This window comes from Bombina bombina, chromosome 5, assembly GCF_027579735.1.
Source record: "Bombina bombina isolate aBomBom1 chromosome 5, aBomBom1.pri, whole genome shotgun sequence".
Lineage (NCBI taxonomy): Eukaryota > Metazoa > Chordata > Amphibia > Anura > Bombinatoridae > Bombina > Bombina bombina.
In genome coordinates, this window is record NC_069503.1 from 1,020,235,519 (window position 1) to 1,020,262,248 (window position 26,730).

A 26,730-nucleotide genomic window follows, 5' to 3' on the forward strand; every position below is an offset into this window, starting at 1 on the left:
GTCTTAAGGGCCCCTAGAGGATGCCATTGAAGATGAAGAAGAGGATTGTCTGTCTGAGGAAAATGACATTGTCTCTAAAGAAGATTTTCCCTTGGAGGAAAGCTTTACATCAGAATTTGAGCCAGAGAATATGAACTGTGAAGAAGTAGAATATTTTTGTAATAAAGGTAAAGTAAAATAAAATATATGTATTTTTGTGTCAGTCAAATGAAAAGAGGTGGTCAATGAAAGTATAAGTCATTGAGTAATATTCATTTAAAATAATTTTAACTCTGACATTGTTTTTCCTAGAAATGTCAATGAATATAAAGCCCCCATGTATCCTACTCTGGACGGACAAGATTACTGTCTGTGAACATTGCCCCACCTGGCAGTTATAATTGTGTAAGAAATTGCTTGTAGAGCCGTGCCCCCTGCTCTAGAAGAAACCAATTGCATGAGAGCAGGGCTTGTCAATCATCCCAGTCAATCCTGACCACAGCTACTTAACTAGCGTTTCAGGCCCACTCATTCAAGCCAGTAATGCTCGAACCCTAGCAGTTTAAATGGACATTTTTTTTTTTTAAATAACGGGACAATAAACACCTTGTTTATTACAAGACACTTCTGTTGTTATGCTAAAGAATAACATTCCAGCCAAGTCTTAACATTTTTAAAACAAATTAACATGTATTTTGCATAACTAAACATTTTATATACAAATCTCAAAATATTTGCTGTCCCTATTTTACAGATTATATTTAATTAATTCCTCTCTCATGCTACCCATTTAACCACTGCTAAGGGCCATAACTGTACAGCATACATGCGTATCCTTTTATCACTGACCATATCTTTATACGGAGCAGCAGGAGAGCCTACTGGTGAAGTAACAATTTCTTAATGTCTTTTCAGTCATTAAAGAGACAGTCTACACCAAAATTTTTATTGTTTAAAAATATAGATAATCCATTTATTACCCATACCCTAGTTTTGTATAACTAACACAGTTATATAAATACACTTTTTACTTCAGTGATTATCCTGTATCTAAGCCTTCACAAACTGCCCCCTTATTTCAGTTCTTTTGACAGACATCCATTTTAGCCAATCAAAATTGGCTCACTGGAACTTCACGTGCTCGAGCACAGTGTTATCTATATGACACACATGAACTAACACCCTCTCGAGGTGAAAAACTGTCAAAATGCCCTGAGTGAAGAGGCGGACTTCAAGGGCTTAGAAATTAGCATATGAACCTCCTAGGTTTAGCTTTCAACTAAGAATACCAAGAGAACAAAGCAAATTTGGTGACAAAAGTAAATTGAAAAATTGTTTAAAATTACATTCTCTATCTGAATCATTAAAGTTTATTTTGGATTAGACTCTAATCTGAATGCATTTTGACAGTGTTTCACCGCTAAAGGGCGTTAGTTCATGTGTTTCATATAGATAACATTAAGCTCACGCACGTGACGTTACCTTGGAGTGAGCACTGATTGACTAAAATACAAGTCTGTAAAAAGAACTGAAATAACGGGGCAGTTTGCAGAGGCTTAGATACAAGGTAATTACAGAGGTAAAATGTGTATTTTTATAACTGTGTTGGTTATGCAAAACTTGGGAATGAGTAATAAAGGGATTATCTATTTTTTTAAACAACAAAAATTCTGGAGTTGACTGTCCCTTTAATAGTTAATCACAATTAAACATATCTTGACTTCTATATGCTGACATATATGTCGCCAATTGTAAGTGGTCTGCTTTTTTGTAGTACTTACAACTGAAATGCTCATGCCTGCATATGGGCACATTCATATATTTTTTATAATATCAATCATTACCTAATGTTATGTTGTGTTTTTAAGATAATTCATAACTTGCAACATTAAAAATAATGAATTGTTTATGTCAGCTTAGCTTATAATTGTACACATACATTTAATGTAAAATGTCATCATTTAGCCATTATTTTATCTATCTAGCAGATGCATCAATATGCCTATAATCAAAATACTTTAGGTAAGAGATAACGTTAATCATGGTGTATTACGATTCTAGTTCAAATAAAATAAACAAATCCTCAAGGAAAAAAAGCCAATATGACTTTGTATTTTACCTTGCTGGAGGAGGTATTTGTGCAAATTGCCTATAAGCTTATTGACACGAATCTTTGACTCCCTGTTTTCTGTGGATTTGGCTAGAATGAAGAAACTGATAGATCACTGATAGAGCTGATTGAACACCACCTGTATTTGCTTGGCTTCAGACCCCACCCGCAGGCTGAGCATTATCTTTTTTTTTCCTGCTAACTTGTAATTTCCCTGGTCCAATAAAATTCCTTTTATGTTCATTGTTTGTTCAGGGTGCAGTATACTAAGATAATTTAATAAGGATATTTTATCTTTGCTACTTACTCTCAATTATCTTAAAAACATGTTTTTTTAATAAATATCTTTATCTATTTGTCTATTTATTTATTTATTTATCTGTCTGCTTGTCTGTCTATCAATCTATCTATCTATCTATCTATCTATCTATCTATCTATCTATCTATCTATCTATCTATCTATCTATCTAAAAATCTATACTTCCATTTTAATATGGGAAGAGTCCACAGCTGCATTCCTTACTAGTGGGAGATACTGAACCTGGCCACCAGGAGGAGGCAAAGACACCCTAGCCAAAGGCTTAAATACCTCCCCCACTTCCTTATAACCCCAGTCATTCTTTGCTTTTCGTTACAGGAGGTTGGCAGAGAAGTGTTAGAAGATTTTGGAATAGTCTCTTATGGAGTGTAGTACTCTTCGAGATGGGACTGGAGTTTTAAGTAGTCCTGTCTGCCTCTCAGTGAGAGCATGGATGAAAGATAGAGTCCGGAGATGCAGGGAGAGTCTTTCTGCGAACCCATCCCGACTCATATTAACAGCTCCATAGGCAATAAGCGTTGACTAGTTTCGCTGCTTGTTTTCTTCACTCAAGTCCATGTCAGAAGCGATGCTACTATCTGTCACACTTGAAGGGCCATGTTCCTGTTACACTGCGTAGATTCTGGTAAGATCGTTTCATATTTTATACATGTATGATAACGCAATCTGTCACACTTGAAGAGCCATGTTCCTGTTCCACTGCGTAGATTCTGGTAAGATTGTTTCATATTTTATACATGTATAATAACGCAAGAAGACAGGGTCACGGTGTGACTCTTTTTATCTGTCTAGAATCAAAGATTAATATCTCCTTAGGGGGATTATTGAACAGGGGGGAATAATCTTATATCTTTATTTGATTTTGTGCTGCTTTTATGTGTGAGATGTTAAGGACTTATAGGCTGTTATGGAATATACAGGTTTACTTTCATTTTGAGAGCCATGCAGCTTACAAGCTTGGAGCGCTTTCTCATAGCAGGGACAGTCCTGCATTGTGCACCATGTGATTCGTTCCTTTTTTTCCTGACCGGGTGTCTATCAGAGGGGAGTCATAAATCTCTGTACTGTCTTGGTCATAAGAGGTGGTTAGGGCTAATGAGTAATTCTCCTGTTATATGGTGAAGAGGCCTTAGTTCCACCCTCTCAATTTTGTTCCATATGCCTTGATAATGTGATAATATCAAACATGTTTGATACCACGGAGCCGCAAACCTCTGAGGAGTTGTCGTCCAGTGAGGTGCGTACCCTATATTCCCAGAGTACATCAGATAATTTATTGGATTTAACTGAGGGTTATCCGAGGATAAAGTTCTTTCTGAGACTTCAGAGTATGAACATTCTGGGTCGGAGTCTGCTGCCTCTAAACCTCCAGCTGCGGAGGAACCAGACTTTAGTTTAGGAATTTGCGCTTTCTTCTAAAGAAAGTTTTTGGCAAATTCAGAGGTTCCAGAGGCCAAATTGCCTGATGAACCTTTAATTCCTAAATTTGAGTTTGAGGACAGGGTGGTACCTTATCCTTTCCTGCTTCTGTTAGATGGCGAACATTATTAAGAATGAATGGGAAAGGATTGGATTCCTTTTCCCTCTCTTCTCCCTTTTACAAATTGTCCCCGGTCCTGGACTCTCAATGGAGTTGTGAGGTTCTGTCCCTAAATGGGATGGCATTATCTTCACCCTTGCTAAACGTACTACTATCCCGCTTGAGGATAGTTCTTCGTTTGAAGAGCCCATGGATAAAAGATGGAAACTCTGTTAAGAAAGATGTTTCAACATACGGGATATTTGTTTCAACCGGCGGTGGCTGTTGCCACGGTTACTGGAGAAACTACCTTCTGGTGTGACTCCTTATAGGATTGATCGGGGTGGAGGATCCCCTCAATGTTACTCAGAAAAGAATTACGGCCTTGAGGGTTGTTAATTCTTTTACCTGTGCTGCTAGGCAGTTTATTTGCTTGAATGCTATGGCTTCAGCTTTTTCTGTTCAGGTACGTCGGGCTCTGGCTGAAGCCATGGTTTGCGGATATGACTTCTAAGTCTAGACTTCTCCCCTCCCTTTAAGGGAATGATTTTGTCTGGTCCAGGCCTGGACCCAATTATCTCCACAGTCATAGGGGGCAAGGGTGCCCTCCTACCGAATGAGTATATGATCTAATTCAAGGGATGATTTTCGTTCTGTTCATTCTGATAAAGCCCATGTCAGCAGTCCTCCACTAAGCCAGAGCAAACCAAGAGCTCTTGGAAGCTGGCTCAGTCCTTGAATAAATACAAGCAGAGCATAGCTCAGGGTTACATGATAGGTTTAAAGTCTCAGCCACCCAAGGGCAGCTTCCTCCTGTCTTCCTGACCAGAAAGGAGGGATGCCTTTCTGGGGTGTGTACGGCATCTGTCCTCTAGGAGTTATTGTCCCGGTGCCTATCGCAGTGAGATGTTTGGGATACTATTCAAACCTTTTCATGGTCCCTAAGAAGGAGGGAACTTTCCATCTGATTCTGCACCTAAAGTGCTTAAGCAGGTTTTTAAATGTCCCCTCGTTTAAGATGGAGACAATAGGGTCCATTCTTCCACTAGTTGGAGAGGGGTAGCTCATGACAACGATTGTTCTGAAGGATGCTCCCTTCTTGTACCAATCCTCAACTACCACTTCCAGTTCCTAAGGTTTGCATTCCTGGACCAGCACTTCCAGTTTTTTGCCCTCTGGTCTAGCTAAAGAAATTTTTCGAAGAGTGGACCATTCAGAATATCTCCTCTGTCTTCTTCGATCCCATGGATGGCAGATAATCTAGAGAGAGTTCTCTTGTATCAAGTACCAGGGTAGAATTATCGGGTACTATAATAGTCTCCATAGACATTAGAATATTTCTAACAGACCAGAGATGTTGCAAGCTAGCTTCAACATGTCTTTCCCTCCAGATCTCCTTAAGGCCATCTGTGGCTCGGTGTATGGAGGTGATTGGCCTCATGGTGACCAGCTTGGACATAATTTCCTTTGCCAGGTTTCACCTCAGACTGTTGCAACTGCACATGCTAAACTAGTGGAACGGTGATCATTCGGATATGTCTCAACAGATTTCTCTGGACAACCAATCGGGAGAATCACTCTCTTGGTGGTTTTGTCTGGATCACTTGTCCTGAGGGACATCTGTCTCAAGACCATCCTGGGTGACTACGGTTGTGAGTCTGTCAGGATGGGGAGCTGTTTGGAGGCTTGGCCTCTGCTGGGTTCGTCCCAGTTAATCAGATTCCAATCAAACAATATATCCTTGGTGGCTTACATCAACCATCGGGGGGGGGGGACGAGAAGCTCCCTAGTTTTGAGGGAAGTATCTTGGATTCTGGTGTGGGGGAGACCCGCATTTGTTCGCTGTCAGCGATCCACATTCCGGGTGTGGACAACTGGGAAGTTGATTTCCTCAGCAGACAATCCTTTCATCCGGGAGAATGGTCTCTCCTTCCTGAGTGTTGGCAGAGATTTGCAAGAGGAAGATCTTATAACGTCTCAATACCAAGCTACCCAGATAGGAGTCGAGGTACAGGGATCCTCAGGCGGAGCTAACAGATGGATTAGCGGTGCCTTGGAGGTTCAATCTAATTTATCCTTTCCGACCATTACCACTACTTCCTAGTGTAATGGCTTGAGTCAAGCAGGCGTCAGTGATGCTGACTGCTCTGTCTTGGCTGCTAAGGATATGGTTAGCAGAACTAGTGGGGATGTCCTCATCTCCTCCATGGAAGTTACCCTGTCGCAGGGATCTGCTGACCATGATCTCTTTGTTCATCAATGTCTAGATGCTCTGAGGCTGACTGCGTGGAGATTGAACAGTTAGTCCTAGCCAAGAGAGAGTTTTCTGAGAGAGTTATTTTTACTCTGGAGAAGGGCTTTTCTGCAAGTCCCCTGAAGGGACAGTTTTCGGCCCTGTCTTTGTTACTGCACAAGAGGTTTGCAGAGCTTCTAGATGTACAGCCATTTGTTAAGGCTCTGCTGTGATCAGACCTGTGTTTAACTCTAAGGCACCTCCTTGAAGTTTTAATCTTGTCCTTAAGGTTTTGCAATTGGCTCCATTGGGGCCTATGCATGTAGTAGACATTAAATTGTGGTCTTGGAAGGTTCCTTTTCTACTGGCTATTGCTTCTGCGCGCAGAGTGTCTGTGATTGCTGCCTTGCAATGTGTACCTCCTTATCTGGCTTTTCATGCTGATAAGGCTTTTCTATGAACCAAGTTAGGTTTTCTTAGTAAGGTTGTGTCAATTCACAACATCAATCAGAGATTTTGGTTCCTTTCTTATGTCCGAATGCTTCTTCATCGAAGGAACGTTTAAAATGTATTCTGGACGTGGTTTGTGCCTTGAAGGCCACAAAGGATTTTAGACAAACCTCTTTCTCTGTTTGTTCTCTTTTCCGGGAAGCGTAGGGGTCAGAGGGCCTTTTTGACTTCCTTATCTTTTTGTCTGAGTAATGTCATCCGTTTAGCATAGAAATGCCGGGACATAAGCCTCCTCTGAGGATTACGGCTCATTCTACACAAAATAAGAAATAAATGTTCAAATATTTAAACTATTTACACCTAATCTAATAGCCCTATCAAAATAAAAAAGCCCCTGCCCAAAAAAAAAAAACCTAGCCTACAATAAACTACCAATGGCCCTTAAAAGGGCCTTTTGCGGGGCATTGCCCCCAAAGAAATCAGGTCTTTTACCTGTAAAATAAAATACAACCCCCCCAACAGTAAAACCCACCACCCACACAACCAAACCCCCCAAATAAAAACCTACCTAAAAAACCTAAGCTCCCCATTGCCCTGAAAAGGGCATTTGTATGGGCATTGCCCTTAAAAGGGCATTTAGCTCTTTTTCAGCCCAAAGTCCCTAACCTAAAATTAAAACCCACCCAATAAACCCTTAAAAAAAACTAAAACTAACCTTCCAAAATCCACTTACAGTTTTCAAAGACCGGACATCCATTGGCTGATTGGAATAGCCAATAGAATGCAAACTCAATCCTATTGGCTGATTGGATCAGCCAATAGGATGAAAGCTGAATCCTATTGGCTGATTGCAACAGACAATAGGATTTTTTCCACCTTAATTCCTATTGGCTGATAGAATTCTATCAGCCAATCGGAATTTAAAGGTCGCCAACTTGGATGACGTCATTTAAAGGGAAACTTCATTCTGCAAGAGACGTCGGAAGAAGAGGATGCTCCGCGCCGGATGTCTTGAAGATAGAGCCGCTCCGTGCCGGATGGATGAAGATAGAAGATGCCGTCTGGATGAAGACTTCGGCCCGCTTGGAGAAAGACTTCAGCCCGCTTGGATGAAGACTTCTGCCGGCTTCGCTGAGGACTTCTGCCGCTTGGATGAGGATGGATGTCCAGTCTTCGAAAACTGTAAGTGGATTTTCAGGGGTTAGTGTTAGGTTTTTTTTAAGGGTTTATTGGGTGGGTTTTAATTTTAGGTTAGGGACTTTGGGCTGAAAAAGAGCTACATGCCCTTTTAAGGGCAATGCTCATACAAATGCCCTTTTCAGGGCAATTGGGAGCTTAGGTTTTTTAGATAGGTTTTTATTTGGGGGGTTTGATTGTGTGGGTGGTGGGTTTTACTGTTGGGGGGTGTTTGTATTTTATTTTACAGGTAAAAGAGCTGATTTCTTTGGGGCAATGCCCCCCAAAAGGCTCTTTTAAGGCTATTTATTGTAAGCTAGGGTTTTTTTTAATGGGGGGGGGGCTTTTTATTTTGATAGGGCTATTAGATTAGGTGTAATTAGTTTAAATATTTGATCATTTATTTTGTGTAGCTTAGTGTTTTTTATTTTGTGTAACTTAGTTGTTATTTTTTTGTAACTAAGTAATTCTTTATTGTAGATTTAAATAACTTTAGTAGGGTTAGATTTTTAAATATGTAATATAGTTAATTTAATTGTTAGTTTAATGTAATTTTAGTATAATAGTTTGGGTAGGTTAAATAGTAGTTTAATATAGTTTATTTTATTTCTAAAGGTAAGTTTAAATTTAATATAAGATAGGGATGAGTTAATATTTAATGTAAAGTTAGCGGGTTGTTAGGTTTAGGGGTTAATAGCTTAATTTAGTTTATGGAGATGTGGGGGGCTGGCAGTTTAGGGGTTAATAGGTTTAGAAGTGGTAGTGATGTGGGAGGCCAGGGGTTTAGGGGTCAATACATTTTTTTAGTTGAAGAAGGGTCCGGGAGTGGGGGGGGATAGGGGTTAATAACTTTATTAGAGTTGCGGTGGGCTCCAGGAGCAGAGGGATAGTGGTTAATAACTTTGTTAGAGTTGCGGTGGGCTCCGGGAGTGGAGGGATAGGGGTTAATAACGTTATTAGAGTTGCGGTGGGCTCCGAGAGCGGAGGGATAGGGGTTAATAACTTTATTAGAGTTGCGGTGGGCTCTGGGAGTGGAGGGATAGGGGTTAATAACTTTATTAGAGTTGCGGTGGGTTCCGGGAGCGGCGGTATAGGGGTTAAACATTTTAGTATAGTGGCAGTGTTTAGTGACAGGGTATCAGCGAGATCGATGACTGTTAGTTAACAACAGTCCAATGCTCATTGCCCCGTACTTGGTGCGCAGCTTTTTGACAGCTTTTTTTATAAATAAGGAGAGCGTATTCAGGTCTGCGCCCGCGATATTAGGCTAGCGTATTGGCCCCGGCAAATGCAGCACAGTTGACGGCTTGATAGATGGGCCTCATTGCCTTTATTTGTCAAAAACATCTTCACCTCCAAAGAAATATTACAAATATAGACATTAAATATAAGATTTAAGATTTGACACTTAAAACCATCTATTTAATGGCAAAAGTTTGTTCTCAACCAACAGTAAAAAAAAATATATGTGAAATTGTATTTAGGTTTACACTTAATGGACATTTTTATATGTAACTTGGCTTATACACAGAGTCTATATTAATAAACACTTGAAAAATAAACAACACGTAATTACCCATAATTATTTTTGTGATGTTTGGTTTTAATTATACTTTTCAGTTGAATTTGCAGATTTGTTTTCAGTTGAGTTTTTGTTTTTCATTTTCCTATGAGCTTATAAATGTATTGGACTTTGAGAACTTTATGCAGGTATCTTACCAAGCTTCACAGCCAGATATAAATTTGATAAATATTTTCAAGTGTCATTATGGCTAATATGCAATTTGGTCTATATTGAAAATAAATTACTTTTATAATATTATAAAACTAAAATACTCATCATTCTGAAATGCACTGGCAATATTTACATTCAAACGGTTGGACAATATTGTACATGTGTTTTTCGATGTACTGGAATTATGATATATCTTTAAGTCATTCTGCATCCATAAGACTTGATATTTAACAGACTGTTTAAAGTAAAACTAATTCATTTTTTTCTTTCATAAAAACAAAGTGTTATATACATAAACATATGATATAGCCCAGATACACTATAGCACATTCAATTTCCTTATGTAAAGCTTTAAAAGGACATTGTCAAGCAAACACAGGTTGGGTTTATTTGGGGGAAAAAAAGTCATATATACTATCTGTAGATTGCATAAGCAACTATATTCTTGAAAAATACTGGTAATTTGCTTCCATGATTGTGCAAAATGATCAGTTTGTGTATTTCCATTCCCCTATAGTAATCATAATGACACAGCACATTATTGTTTAATGTCAAATATATCTTAGGAAGTACTTAGTGCAAAGTATAATGACTATAGTTGTGTATAGGCAGCTTAGGGTTTATATGATGACCAAATAGCATTAATAATAAAGGTAACCTGTTTGTTATTTGCCTTGTGATATTTTAATTAGTTCATTTTGATAATTTGCAAGGAAATAAATATAATAGCAATTCTGTTATATCCTTCCTTCAACTTACCAAATAAATGATATCCAAAAAATCTTGCATTTTCTACTCTATATTGTTTCTGTACTGTTAAGGTGAAATAAATATTCTATATTTCATGCAGTTAAAGGTGGTGTCATATTTTGTTTTAAAAATACAGACTGACAGTATTCTTACATGAAAAAAATATATATATTTTAACATTCTTGGTTCTCTTTTCATATCAATGATGATTAACCTTTGGTAACTAGCATATTTACAGAGTCCTACTTCGATATTGGTTAGTAATTAATATACAGCACCATTTCCATTTTTTCCTCAAAATCTGTTAAAGGGACATCAAACTGTACAACTAAACTAGAATGGTTACTACTTACCATACTTTTTTTTTTATTTCTTCCTCTAACTGCAGCCTTTTGAAAGCTATTTTCTTATTTTAAAGGGACAGTCTACACCAGCATTTTTATTGTTTTAAAAGATAGATAATCCCTTTATTACCCATTTCCCAGTTTTGCATAACCAACACAGTTATAATAATATACTTTTAACCTCTGTGATTATCTTGTATCTAAGCCTCTGCAAACTGCCCCTTTTTTCAGTTCTTTGGACAGACTTGCTAGCCAATCAGTGCCTGCTCCCAGATAACTTCTCGTGCAGTAACACCCTCTAGTGGTGAAAAACTGTTAAAATGCAATCTGAAAGAGGTGGGCTTCAAGGTCTAAGAAATTAGCATATAAACCTCCTAGGTTAAGCTTTCAACTAAGAATACCAAGAGAACAAAGCAAAATTGGTGATAAAAGTAAATTGGAAAAGTGTTTAAAATTACATGCTCTGTCTGAATCATGAAAGTTTATTTTGGCCTAGACTGTCCCTTTAACTCAAAATCCATCTAGTAAAGCTCTGCATTTTACTAGGGTTCCCCCATCTGGCAGTACGCATATTGCTGCATACTGTGATAGAAGCAGTGCGCTTTCACAGATCAGTGATTTTACTGGCTGTGCCTTTCACTTTGGTTTAGCTCACATAATAGAGAGCAGAAGAGTTACATTTTTGCAGTTTTTTGCACAGTTTAAAAGTTACATTACAAATATGAGCTCTAAGATGACGGCACCCATGATGATGCTGAGTTTCTCTAACTGATAATTGTAAAGTTTTAAAATAAGAGAATGACTTTATAGAGAGCTACAAGCACAGGGGGAAAACTATATTATGGTGATTAGTAACCAAGCTACTGTAGTTGTACCCAGCAGTAACCAAGCTACTGTATTTGTACCCAGCAGTAACCAAGCTACTGTAGTTGTACCCAGCAGTAACCAAGCTACTGTAGTTGTACCCAGCAGTTTAATGTCCTTTTAACAAAATTGTTTACTTGTTTCTTCATCTAGGAGAAGAAGAGACAACTCATGACACGGTTGAGTCAGATGGGGAAGCACATTTAGAGAAAACTCTAAACACAAGAACGGAGACTGAAGACTGGGATGGGCCAGGTAAGCAAAATCTTTTTTTTTTTTTTTTTAAATCAAGATTAAAGATAAAAGATTAAATTATATTTTATTGTTAGCTATAAATGTGTCAAATAGGTTGTTACTTTATGTGATAACTATATCAAGAGTGAGTATATTGGAAAGTAAAGCATGATATAAATAATATAATTATAACTAAAAGTAAATATAGAAACAATTTAAAATAATATAGAAAATAATGAAAATAATGTTTGCTTCTTATATTAATTATATTGAGAAAAAAACCTCTACTGGTCCTACTAAGAAAGCCAATGTAAAATGAATGTGATATTAAACAACAAATATAACAATAATTGTAAGTACTATCCTGTGTTATTTAGCTGACTAGAGCAATTCTGTTAGATACAGAAGGTATGGACACTCTTTCAGCCTGTAAGCAAAGCTAACACAGAAGGAATCTCAAAGGGTTGGTGATATCAAATGTAAGGGGTTGCCAGCCCTTCTGTGCCCCCTAAATCCGGGTCATAGGTACAGGCCTAGTTGGATTTAACTAAAATATGCCCCTGGAGCAAGCACATTTGTTTTTTAAAACGCACAGGAATGCAAGTAATGACTTAAAGGGACAGGAAAACAACAATATTTTCTTTCATGATTTGGACAGAACACACAATTTCAACCAACTTTCCAATTTACTTCTATTATCAAATTTGCTTCATTCTCTTGTTTTCCTTTGCTGAAGGAACAGTATTGCACTACTGGCAGCTAGCTGAACACATCTAGTTAGCCAATCACAAAAGACAAATGTGTTCAGGCACCAATCAGCAGCTAGCTTCTACTAGTGTAGGATATATGCATATTATTTTTTAACAAGGGATACCATGAGAACATTTGAAAATAGAAGTGAATTTAAAAGTGTATTAAAATGACATGCTCTGTCTGAATCATGCAAGTTACATTTTGACTTTCCTATACCTTTAACATTAAAGCATCAATCCAATCATTTAAAAATATTAGCGTAAAATGAAGCAAAGAAAGTGAAAAAAAATTTGCCACAATTCAGTAGACTGCATAAAGCATATACTGTAGATATTTAGTAAGTATCAGTATGCTGTGCAATTTTAAGGGATATTAGGTTGCTATGCAAAACAATGATAATACTAATGGTATCAAGTCCACAAATCTTTATTTTGATTACTTACAATGGCTATGAAATTGCTGTATCTGATGTACATGACATAAATGTACACTTACTTATTTCATTGATTTTCACATATAAAATTAAAAACAATCACAAATGATATAATTTAAAAGCAAAGAAATATAACTTGAAGAGAGATTGTCTGGTCATTATTTTTTAAACTATATAGAAAGATAGAAACATAGAATTTGACGGTAGATAAGAACCAAAAAGGCCCATCAAGTCTACCCATATTACATGTTACTATTTCCTTAGGATAGCCATATGCATGTTAAATAATATTCTGCTATTACGTTTTATTATGACATTTTAGGAGCTAAAATTTCTCTTAAAATACAGTTAACCCCTTGAATTCAAGAGAGAGTGGAATCCTTTTTGGCAGCCACGGTGTTAATGAATCTGTATTTTTGTGAGTAAAATAATAATTGTTATTTGAATACTAATGAATTTTGGTGTTCCAACTTTGTGGGCGATAAAATCTGTGCTTTCCATATTGCTCCTGTACTGCACTGGGCTCAGTCAATTTTACTTTTTAACTAGATCACTAATATTAGTAACATTTAACAGGCTGACATTGTGTTTTGCTAATAAACATTTTTTTCTAAATAATGTTCTTACTTTGCAGACAGTATGGTGATTTCTAAAAATGATTATTCTGTAAGCATGAGCAATATAGAATGAGTCGGTATGGCTATATATTTAATCAATTTGTTGAATCTAATAAATAATTAAGAAACCGATACAATTTAATACACTATCACTATAACGCAGTGGTTCACAATATATATGTTATCTTATATTTTAAGTGTGTGTATATGTTTGTGTATTATATATATTTTATATTGCACTTGTTTTGTACACTAATATTTACAACCTGAATCAGTTCTACTGTAGAATATAAGCTTTTTTTTTATTTTGTTGTTTTAATATAATATTTTCATATAATATTTAGCTGAAAGCATGGATTCAAGGGGATGTTTAGTTATGTTTATTATATCAGTATAATATGTTAATTGTCACTGTACATTGCAGACCATATAGGTTATGTGGTCATCATTTTTGGTACATATAAAAATTAAATGGACATAAAACGTGAAATGCACATGAATAAACGTCACTTGTGAATAGACACAGTTTTGCAATACAATTTAATTAGCAACAATGTTTCCAGGAAAAATAATAATATACTGTATATATATATTCAGTGATAGCTGTTACTGTATATGGAGCATATTTGAATTTGCCCTGTGCAAATGCATTATAAAACTCTGTCTACTCAGCAAACATATATTGTGCCAATGCCAACAGTGAATTTATTTGCATCATCAGGGACCAATACATACCACTGCTGGCTATCTGAACAGGCACAATGTTTGATTTTGGATGCATGGGGGCATATGTACATATGCATTGTAAACAGTAAATCCTGATTACATTTGCTAGTACCACTGAAAAAAAAATAATGCTTATTTCAATGTTGAGATTTATGTGCCTTTAAGGACCATCTGGATGTGTATACAAAAGTTTTGCTTGCCTTAAAAGGCTATTATAGTGAAAAAAAAGCATTTGCTCTAATTTATTAGACCAAGTAATTTAAACACAGCGACCCTGGGACTTGCTGTGTTTAACCTCTGCAAATTGCTTAAATACATAGTTAAAGTACTGCTCAGTAGCCAAAGAGCTTTGCTAGTCCCAAGTGTAAACTGCTGTTGACGCAATCAGCAGTGGTAGTCGCTTAAATTAGAGCATGTCATTTTCCTGCCATGTTGACAAGTATTCTGTAGATGCCTGGACTGTTAACATGGATCATAACGAACATGCAGAAAGCCAACTGATTATGTTATCCCCAAAGTCCCACCCACAATTTATCAGGAAGGCTGTTTCTACACATCACTGCATATTTTTAAAATATCTTTTTATGTAATTTTTAAATAATTTAATATATAAATCTAGAATGAGTATCTTTTCAAATTTTGAGTCTTTCTATATTTTTGCTTTTGTTATTATTTTTACACCAACATTAAGTTTAACCTATGTTTTTTTATTGTGCTTTAGTTCATTCTGGGTATAAGATCTCACAATTTTACATTTAAAATATATAGAGCTAAACTACGAGTGGAGCGGTAATCACCACTCGTGCTCGCGCGCTAACTCTGCTAGAAGTAAGGTTTTTAAGTGTGTCTGGTAGCACTTGCATTACAAGTTGAAAGTAAAAAGGTTATAGCTTGCATGCTAACCTGACGTGTGCAAAAAGCAAGTTCTATTCATTTATATATATATATATAATGTTTGTTTGGTAAAATATATATATCTATACATATATATAGATGATTATATATACGTATAGATATATACAGATATATATATATATGTGGGAATGTTTATTTATCAATACAAACAACATATTTCTCTATGTGAAGAACATTGGTTGGGATGTGAAATATTTATAGTACATACATAGTTAATCACTTTATTAAATATGAATATTGCATAAATATGCTTTTACATGTTTTCATCTACTTGACTGCAAAGGGCTCTAATACACACACACACACACACACACACACACACACACACACACACACATATATATATATATATATATATGTCTACATATGTATTTATGTGTTTATGTCTGTAAATACATATATACACATATAAATACATATATATATATATACAGCATATATTCTCAGACTGCCTTGTGCTCACAACTTTCAAGAGCAGTTATGTAGGGTCTGGTGGCATTAATAGGGCTTGCTGTCACCTTTGAGAGCCCACTATAGAGAAAGGAAGCTGAAGAGCAAAGTTAGTGTTAATTTTAATGTACAGTATTTTTTTTCTGGTTGCTTGAGAGTTCTTGTTAACTGAGAGTTGACTATATATATATACACACACACACATACATGTACATATTTAGACATGTATATGTATGTATCTGTATGTTAAATCCCTTTGGGTCCTTCTTTTTCTAACACCTGAGAGTTCATATCTTTGAACCCTTATAACTTTTTTATGCAATATATTTTTTTTATTTGATAGTATTATTTTGAGTGTAACTGTATTGTAATGTATTTTTGATGTGTTTTGTGACACTTTTTTGTTTAATGAAACAGTTAAACAGAGCTCTGAGGTTGCGGTAATTATTCTAGCGTAAATCGTGATTGCGCTCATGCGTTCGCATTTACTTAAAACTTGTAATATGAACGTTTCTTCTGATGCTCCCAAACAGCTACGATAAACCAAAGGGGTCTATTTATCAATGTGCGAGCGGACATGATACAAAGTAGCGTATCATGTCCCCCGCACATCGATAAATGCCGACAGCATACCCTGTCGGCATTTATCATTGCACCAGCAGTTCTTGTGAACTGCTGGTGCAATGCCGCCCCCTGCAGATTCGTGGCCAATTGGACGCTAGCAGGGGGTATCAATCAACCAGATCGTATTCAATCGGGTTGATTTCTGACCGCCGCCTCAGAGCAGGCGAACAAGCTATGGACCAGCGTTCTTTAGACCGCTGCTTCATAACTACTGTTTCCGGCGAGCCCCAAAATCACTTGCACATAACTGCGCCACTCGTAAGCTAGCTCATAGTTATTTATAGGTTTATTCTCTCTATCTAATTGAAAGTAATGCCCCTTTCACCCCCTAGTATTTTTAATTAAGAGAAAGAATATTCCACAAAGTTCTAAAGATGTACAATAAATACAACATGGAAAACAAAACAGAACCTAAAGTAACAAACTGATACAGAAGGAAAATAGAGCCCTACTCTCATAGGAGCTTATACTTTAGGTCAGGGGTGAATTTCCCATGATGCTCAGACACTTTAAGCTGGTTGAGCATCATGGGAAATGTAGTTCTAAAACATCTGGAATTACAAGGTTGCTCACCCTTGCTCTAGGTAATGGCGCTAGACAAAAAATATGATATGTGTTTGATCTGAGCATTGGCAATTATTAAGATAATTAAGAATGTTCCCTGTCACAAAAGTATATTATATATTACATTAAGCTTTTTATCAGCTATTTTTTTAATGTTTGTTCTTTATTATATTGTGACAATATAGAATTGAAGTTGCACAAACTGGGTTGTAATACTACCCAATGATACAGCATCTTCAAGCTAAACATAAGAAGGACATTCAGATTTGAATCCAGAGCTTTTTTTTTTTTTTTTTGATTGGGAGAATATGGTAGATAAAATATCTACGGAAATACTATTTGATGTAAATTAAAAAAAAAGTCCATAAAACATAGTTAACTGAAGATATAGTCTGACAGTAAGAGGAATATTGTGAAGGAGCAGAGGAAATCATAGAACGACTGTGTGTTACCCTGACAGTGAATCAGTATTATCTCTGCTATCAGATAATGCAGTTATCATTAATTTTCACATTTGCATTTCAATCTTTAGAAGGAAATGACTCTTGCCGGATGAAGATAAGAGCTCTGTACCACTATAATGAACCATCATTTCATCACCATGCTTTGTATCCATATGAAAATGAGGATGGCGAGGGTGGTCATAGAAGAATTATAACAAAGTGTCAAAAATTACTACAGACTTCCAAGCCCTTTATAAAACAAGAGGCAGCCTAAATAAATCTTGTGTTGTGAAGTGGATATCAGATTAACAGTATAAAGCTTAGTTCTCTGTTGGAAAAAGGAAAACAGTAGAACAGGCAAATCTTTTGAGGTCTAGCTCCTCTCTTGCCACAACCACTGTGTAAGGTTCGGGAACACAGCAGGTTAACTGAATAAACCCTTTTTAGACCAGAAGCGCAGAAGGAAATTAATTTTCTGACATTAAAGAAATGTTATGTTTCCTCTTCATTGCCAGAGGGACCTGAAATGAGAGACACTAAAAAGCAAGTAAAGCATACACCATGCTAGCATCTCTTACAGCAGACTGGGGAATACAGATAGTTTTCTCATAGGAGAAATAGTGTATAGTATAGTGTATATAAAATAAGATACATGACATTGTTTGTATTATTTTTGTACATTATTATTATTGTGGCTTAGTAAAACACCAACATGTTAGGAAATGTCAGATTTTATATTGCATTATATATTTTTTTTCAAAGATTAATTAAAAAATACAGGAAATATCCAAGTAAATAATTACCAGTACAGTAAATGGTTTGTAGGTAGGTGGAGTATTTGGAATTAATTGGCGAGGTTATTCAACCTCAGTATCACAACTGGGAGATGGTCAACTTATTTCACAAGTGGGATGTAGTATATACAGATACTGCACATTCCAAAAACACAACGCCTATGACATCGAGGTTTAAAAATAAACAGTTTATATCTCAGGTATATTTACAGATTAAGGTTATGAATGAAGGTTAGGGTTGAGGTTTTTAACTTTAGGAAAAGTAGACAAAATAGGTAATACATATTACAATATTGTCTTACAATGTATTATTAAATATATTTCATTATAATCTTAAAGTGTTTTAAATTGTAAAATGACATTAAAGTCAAAATTAAACTTTCATGATTCAGAAAGAACATGCATATGTAAACAGCTTTGCAATTTACCTCCATTATGAAATTGTGCATAGACATGCTTATTTAGCGCAAACCTGATTAACTTTCCTTCATAGTCTTTTTTTTCACAATTTCCAAGACATTAGCTCCTACTGAGCATCTGCAAGAGATCACAGTGAATATGTATATGATAATGACTGATGATACAGGGGACAGGGTAATGAAAGGAAACTTTGAATTTGTTTCAGAAAAAAAACTACTATTCATTTGAAATTCTAAGTAAGTGACATTGTATTGTGTTTTATTACACATTTGTTGCTCATGCAATTCTACTGTATTTAATGGACTGTTAAGCATAATTCTGGAGTAGACCTGTAGCAAGTGCAGGGATATGGAAATCGTGTGCGAATGGTAAAGAACAATAAGTAAGGAAAGTGAGATGGCAACAAAATTGTAGTGAGAGTTCACAGGAGAGGGGTTGTCTATCATTTACAAAAATATATATTATACTAAATGTTAATACAAGCTATCAACAAACTTAGAAATTTTGAAGTAAATGGCAGTTAACCATCATTTTTTAACCATCCACTAAATACAGTAGAATTGAATAAGTAACATATACACTATAAAATACAATGCAATTTACTTACTTTGAATTTGAGTAAAATATTTTCCAGCAAATTTCAAAGGTAATGCAATTTTCCCTCCCCATGTACCATGTGACAGCTATCAGCTATCACTGTTGACCATCCCCTTCTCTTACGTACTCTCAGCTCTCTTGGGCTCTGTGACACTGCCCTCTTCTGGATTCACTCTTATCTCTCTAACAGATCCTTCCCCGTCTCTTTTGCTGGTGATTCCTCCTCTCCATTGCCTCTGTCTGTTGGAGTACCTCAAAGCTCTGTCCTAAGTACTCTACTCTTCTCTATTTAAACTTCTTCACTGGGTAAACTCATCAACAGCTATGGCTTCAACTATCACCTCTATGCTGATGATACCCAGATCTACCTTTCCACCCCTGCACTCTCTCCTTCTGTCAATTCTCACATCAGCGACTACTTATCTGGCATTTCCTCCTGGATGGCCTCTCACCACCTAAAAATAAACATGTCCAAGACGGAACTACTTCTAATCCCCCCTCTAACTCTACTCCAGTTTCTAATTTTTCCATCACTGTTGGTGGCACCATTATCTCCCCATCACCCCAAGTCCCCTGCCTTGGAGTCCCACTTGACTCAAATCTGTCCTTCATTCCCCACATCCAATGGCTCTCTGTAACCACCTATGCAATATCTCCAACATTTGTCCATTTCTGAGTGCTGAAACTACTAAACAGCTAATCCACTCTCTGGTAATTTCCCGACTTGACTACTGTAATAATTTACTATCTGGCCTCACTCTCTTCCCTTCAATCCATCCTAAATGCATCTGTAAGGCTAATCCACCTCTCTCAATGCTCTGTTTCTGCAGCACCTTCACAGTGAGTCCCTTCACTGGCTCCCCATTCACAGCAGAATTAAATTCAAAATTCTCACCCTGACCTACAATGCCCTCACCAATGCTGCCCCGCCCTACCTGTCCTCACTCATCAACAAATATATTCCAGCCCGCCCCCTAAGATCCAACAATGACCTGCTTCTTGTGTCCTCTACCATCACCTTCTCTCATGCTAGACTACAGGATTTCTCTCGTGCGGCACCAACCCTCTGGAACGCACTTCCTCGAGCTGTCAGACTTTCCCCTAACCTCTCGTCCTTTAAACGTTCCCTAAAGATCTTTTTGTTCAGGGAAGGTTATCACCCGATTCATTAACAAATTAACTTCACTTACCCAACAGTTGCCCTCATTTATCTCCTCACTAATATCATTCTCACCTTTGCAGTCCCCACCTCGTGTTTCCCATCCTCCCACCCATCTAGATTGTAAGTTCCCACAGGAATAGGGCCCTCAATTCCCCCTGTATTTGTCTGTAAAATTTTGTCTCTTATTGTATTGTTTCTCCATTGTACTTTTAATCCTTGTACCCATGGACAGCGCTGCGGAATCTGTTGGCGCTTTATAAATAAAGAATAATAATAATATCAGAAAATGCATATATGTATATACTGTGTACATTTCTGCATGCTCAGTAGGAGATGGACCCTCAGAAAGTGTGTATATAGAGAACTAATCACATGTGTTGAATGTGCCCTGGAATTATATAAATATTATAGAATTGTGTCTAAGTGCTTCAAAGTTGCACCAATTCAAGGCCCATGAGTTTATCTTAATGGGGTTTTTGCACTGTGAGTTTATATATATAACTCAAACAAAATCCTACCATTTTAGATTTTACTATGCAGATTTCAGTCATAACATTGAATTCGGGAAAAAAAACAACAACAAAAACAAAACAAATACATGAATCACAGGCACCATCTAAAATTATACTACTAAAAATGTTTTGTATAAATGAACATCCAGTATCCTGTCTAGAAAGTATGAAAGTATTGTGTGTCTGTGATTTCTTTAAATTAAATGGAAAAGCATTAATTCATTTTACATTGTTTACATCATTTAAATCTATGAGCACTTTTTGTCCAGAGTCTTCAATAGGCCAACACTATGGCTACTCTTAATGATTAAGACTGAAATGGAGAGAAAATATTTTGATACAGCAAAAAACAACTTTGCAGTTTATAGATGTAGACAAAAGTATGGTTATCGTTCCACACTTTTAGGACTATGCACAAGTTTCTCTGAACTAAGAAAATATTGACAAAAGTTCTTGGTATCCACCATTCTTTATTTCAAATGTAATAGAACAGTAAAACAAATGAGAATGGCACTGACAAAATATTGGTACTCTTAACCTAATATTTCATAGTACAGCCTTTTGGAGACCATAACTGTAATCAAGTGCTTTTTGTAGCTCTGAATAATATTTCTACACTTTTTGACTTGGACTTTGTCCCATTTTTCTTGAGCAAACGTCTCCAGTTCTCTCAGGTTTGACGGGTGCTTTTTCATAACTGTGAGTTTCAGTTCTTTCCATAGATGTTTGATGGGATACAGATCTGGACTCACAGAAGGCCCTTTTGGAATGGTTAAATATTTTCTTCTCATCCATTCTTGGGTGCTTTTTGGGGTATGTCTGCTGGAGGACCCAGCTTTCGTTTCACTCCAGATGCTTTGATAGTCTTCTGATTTCATCATGCCCAGCACAGATTCTAGGCACGCAGTGCAGAGGCAGCAAAGCAAACCCAAAACATCACTGAGCCTCCTTTATGTTTTAAAGTAGGGATAGTGTTCTTTTCTTTGAAAGCTTCTTTTTTTCTTCTGTAAACATTTTTGTTGTTGTGATTTGCCAAAAAGCTATACTTTTGTTTTGTTTGTCCAAAGAACATTCACTCAGAAGGACTGCGGCTTGCCAAAATGCATTTTGTCAGTCAGGCTTTTTTGTGTTTCTCTCTTAGAAATGGGGTCTTCCTAGATCTTTTACCATGGAGTCCATATTCATTTAGACAGCAATGGATAGTGCTACTTTGCATCTTGAGATTCAATGTCAGCTTAATTCTGTTTTGAAGTTGTCCTTGGTTCTTTCGCCACCATTTAAACAATCTTTCTCATCATTCTTGGGCCACGTCCAGGGATGTTGGCCATAGTTCTGTGCGCCTTAAACTTAATAATACTGGCAAAAGTGCTCACAGGAACTTCAAGCTCTTTAGAGATGGTCTTGTAGCCTTTACGCTGACCATGCTTAGCTATTCTTTCTAACCTCCTCAGACAACTCTCTTGTTTTCCTTCTCTTTTCCATGTTCAATGTGATACACAAGCGACACACAACAGTAGAGTGAGTGCTTTTCTTAATTTAAACTGTATGAATGTATGATTATAAGACTGAAGACACCTGTTATACTAATTAAAATACAATAGTTTGCTTGAAGTATAACTACAAAACAATTCTTTATTGTAAGTTTTATAGGATATCAATAGTATTGCCCAGGTTTTTTTAGGATATTTTTATAGAATAAGCAAGACTTTGTTCCATACATTGTGCACAATTGCACAATGTATGGATAACAAAATATATTTTAATTTCAACACTTTTCAGGGTGAATGGTGCATTATTTGATTAAAATGAAAGGGTACGAATACTTTCAAATGCAAGGGTACTAATACTTTAAAATGCAAGTGTGCTAATACTTCCAGCCACATCTGTACTTCCATTATTTATTTAGCCCCTTTTAATGTAAGTTCACTCTGAGAATTGTGAATTTTCCTGTTTTGAGCACTGGATGTGCACACTTTAAATTTCAAAGCCCTAACTCTGCTACATAACTAACCCTAAGTAGGCCTCAGCAGAGATGGTCAGACAAGGAATTGAAAAACAATGGAAGTTTTGCTAACAAGTGATAAGGCTTGTCTACTGCAGTAACAAGTCTGTATTGGCTCCTTCAAATAAGGGAAATGGTGGTGGATTTTGGGCAATGAAAAATAATTGCAGCAAAAAGGTGTTAATCATTTATAAAAACTTTCACTATTGGTTGTTTTGAATCTACCAATACCTGAAAATGTTTGTAACTTCAAAGTGCTTTATGTACCTTGATGTACTAGGCGTGAGCTATTTGAATTGAAATACATGTTAACAGAAAACGCATAGTGCTCATTCATGGATAGAAACTCCATTAACCATATAAGTGATAGTAAAGTGAAAATGTAATTTTCATGATTCGGATAAAGCATGCAATGGTAAACAACTTTCCAATTTATTTCTGATATCTAATTGGCTTCATTCTCTCAGTATCAATTGTTGGAAAACAAAACTAATTAGGTTCAGGAGCTGCATTATCTTACCAGGTGTATTCAGCTAGCTCCTAGTAGCACATTGTTGCTCATTTTAATTTTAATAACATTTTTTTTAAATTCATGTCCCTTTAACACAGGAGTTTGTATGCTAAAAAAGACTTCTTAACATCCTAGAACCCATTATTTTACAAAGACCATAGGAAACTGTGTAACTTACATTCAATTTAATATATATATATATATATATATATATATATATATATATATATATATACTGTATATATTTACTGGTCCTACAAATAAAAAATAAAATAGTAATGTAAACCATCCTCTGAAAATGACTGAACACACCTGTTTTGTAATCATTTACACAGAAAATCGTTCTCATGCATATGAGCAGCCACTGTAATGTTGATATTCTGACCATCCCTAGATTTGAGATTCCGGACATTTTGCAGAAAAATAATTTGATTGCATTCATTGTTGAATATTATTATGTATTCACTGTTTGTGAATACGGTCTGTGAAAAGCTGAGTAAGTATTATTCACTGCCATAATTAGAAGCAATAATAATGGTATTTTGAAAAATTATAGCTTTGCTCATAAACACAGAAATTGGAATCCTATGTCTTAAAATATCTCATTTATGGTGTTTTTTTTCTGAATGTGATGTATTTTCAAAACATAACTTGTGTTATAAAAAACACAAATTAGATATCACCAGACTTGTGCCCTGAGTATTTTAAATGTTTATATATTTCTTTTTAGAATACATATTTTTATATGCAAATATTTATGCGTCAACTAACCACAGTTATTAACTTTTCATCTTCCAGAGAGGACAGCAATTTTATTGTACCGTGTTTTTATTTTTATCTTGTCATGAGATGTGCATCACGCCAAAACACAAGATGACTGTTATATTCTTATCTTGTAAATCGTGTACAAATAAGACCCCAAATGACTCAAAGGGTGAACAGGTTGAATGGATTTTAGTATTGTATTGAATGGCTATTCCCATGGTGGTCAGGCAGCTTAAATAATGATTTCCACTTGCATTAACCTTCACAATGTTTTCTGTTTTTATTGTTGACAATTGTCCAGTCTTTTTACTAGAAACCACATTCCAATTTGAATTCCATTCAGAGGGACAGTGTACCAATTTCAAGCTATTTTTAAAGTAAACAAAATATCTACAATATTTAACTTTAAGCAGCGTTGAAACTGCAATTTCCTGATATTTTGCATTGTTTTTGCCGTCTGCTGTGTTAGTATCTGCTGGGAAGGAAGTGATCTACCTGTTTTATTGTACAGACTCAGGCAGACACAAAATGAGACCCTCTCCTATTTTGTCTCCTACATCTTTCTAAGTAAATTAAAATACTGAAACATTCAATCTCTGTTATGCCACATAAATTGTCTTTTTTGTGAAATAAATCTTTATTCAATAATAATACAAAATGTAAAAATATAGCATTCAGCAACACAGCAGTATCAACATTCATGAACTGCTGCCCCTTTCTCAATATGCATGTAGGCAGTGTCAATATCCACAAAAAGTGCTGTACCGTGTGTCTTCATTAGCCAGTGAGCTTTTATACCATTGGCTAGCTGTGTACAAACATACACTTTCTGTTAGTGACAAATTCAAAATAAATAGAAAACAATTTTAACACATTTGAATAGTGTTCTTTCAAAAGCAGGATATGTGTCAACCGCTATACTGCCGTGAATACAACCGATCCTGTCTGATCTCAGAAGTTAACAGGGCCAGGCCTGGTCAGGGCCTGTATGGGGAAAAAAAAGCATGATATGTATTTTCAGAGTTTAGTTTCCTAGCCTAGTTTATATTGTAAAAAAGGACTACAAGTCCATAGTTCTATAGTTTGAATACAGAATGTATTATATGAATATGGGCTGAATGAAATATCTGTTGGGTTAGAACTGAAACTATGTCCTACTCTTTGACCCCACAAAAAGCTGCTCAAACCTAACATTGCATCCACACACTCTGTTACCAGTCATTGGGTCCCATACATTAAAGGGGTATTGAAGTCAAAATGAAACATTTATGATTCATGCAGAATTTGCAATTTTATAAAAAAAATGTATGGTATCGTATGACACCATGATACCAAGGGAATATATACATTTGATAATAAAAGCAAAAAGGAAATTATATTGCCTTTACAATTTATTCTCTTTCTGAATCATGAGCATTTCATTTTTGACTTCCATTTTTTAAACTTAGAATTCTACCATAAAAATGTACCCAAAACCAGAAATGGACATTTAAGAAAATAAAATAGCTTTTTAGTGTATGACAAGCTGGAGCACTTCTGACTTTTTATCAACCTACTTTTTTTAAAAGGTGATTGGGAAGTCAAAACTTTAGGAAGAAGATATTTAACATATTTGATCAAATGATAAATCAAACATCCTGTCCCTATCTCCCGACCAAATTTCAAGAACACTGATAGTGTAGAATTTGCTGGAGCCATGAGTAAAATTCATTCATTGTCTTGTAATATGGAAACACTTTTTTTTTTTTCTTATTTCTCAAAAACCTACATTACAATATTTTCTTGAATTGTTTAGGCTTTGTAGGAAACAGTTCACTTACTGTAATAAAAATGTTACTAGTATTTGAAAAATAACAAAATTAGCACTGGATGATTAATTAAATTGAGAATATTGCTGGTATTGGTGTTGGGAAGTTTATACTTTAAAAATTGAGAACGTTTTTAATGTAATTTTTAATCAGCTATGCAAAGTCAAGTAAAATCATTTATCATTCATCTATGAAATGTTATTAACATTGAGGGAAAGCCATAGCTAAACAATGCACCTCTTATTTGTTTTACTGAAATTAGATTATAAGTCAGTGGACAATCTTTCATATAATACTTGGTAATTTCATTATAAACAAATGTTTCAACTTAACTATGGTTGCATATGTTACCTTGATGACTAGGTAAATGTATACACAATTGTACAATTGGTTGCATCACCCATTTATAATTGGTATGTAATAAATTACTATAATATTTTAGTACTTTTTCCTAACTAACCATTATAAAGCATGATCAAGTACAACAAGAAACATACTAAAGATTTAAAAAAAAAATTAAAAAAAATAATATGATTTAAAAAAAAACGTAAAAAGAAAAAAAAAATAAGTTTAGAGGAAAACATAAAAACTTTTAGTGTCTATCTAATTAATTCATGGATATATCCCAATATTTATATGTTTAATTGCTTTTGTTTATTTTGTTAGACATGTCTTAAAATAATACAGAAGTGTCTGAACCTTTACATATTTATTTAACAAAATTTTGGTATCTTTATGTTGAAATTCAATTAGCATGAAAGCGTTGTATTACAAATATTCTTGTCTGTTAATGAGGATAACCGTGTGTCTCTGTTCCATAAAATTATTTATAAACTCATTAGAGAAGGCTAAGCTAACATGGCTAATAATTATTTGCAGAAAAAAAATCTATTTTTTTAATTAGATATTATATTACACCTA

At 35.6% G+C, this 26,730-nt stretch overlaps 1 protein-coding gene across 1 annotated transcript in view; it reads left to right on the top strand.

Moving 5' to 3' along the window:
* ZFPM2 (zinc finger protein, FOG family member 2) overlaps positions 1–26,730 on the top strand; it is a 542,864-nt gene that overhangs the window by 89,076 nt on the left and 427,058 nt on the right. The window contains exons 2-3 of the mRNA XM_053713191.1: positions 9–167; positions 11,633–11,734. Of these exons, the coding sequence (XP_053569166.1) occupies positions 9–167; positions 11,633–11,734 (261 nt within the window). The remainder of the gene's footprint in view (positions 1–8; positions 168–11,632; positions 11,735–26,730) is intronic.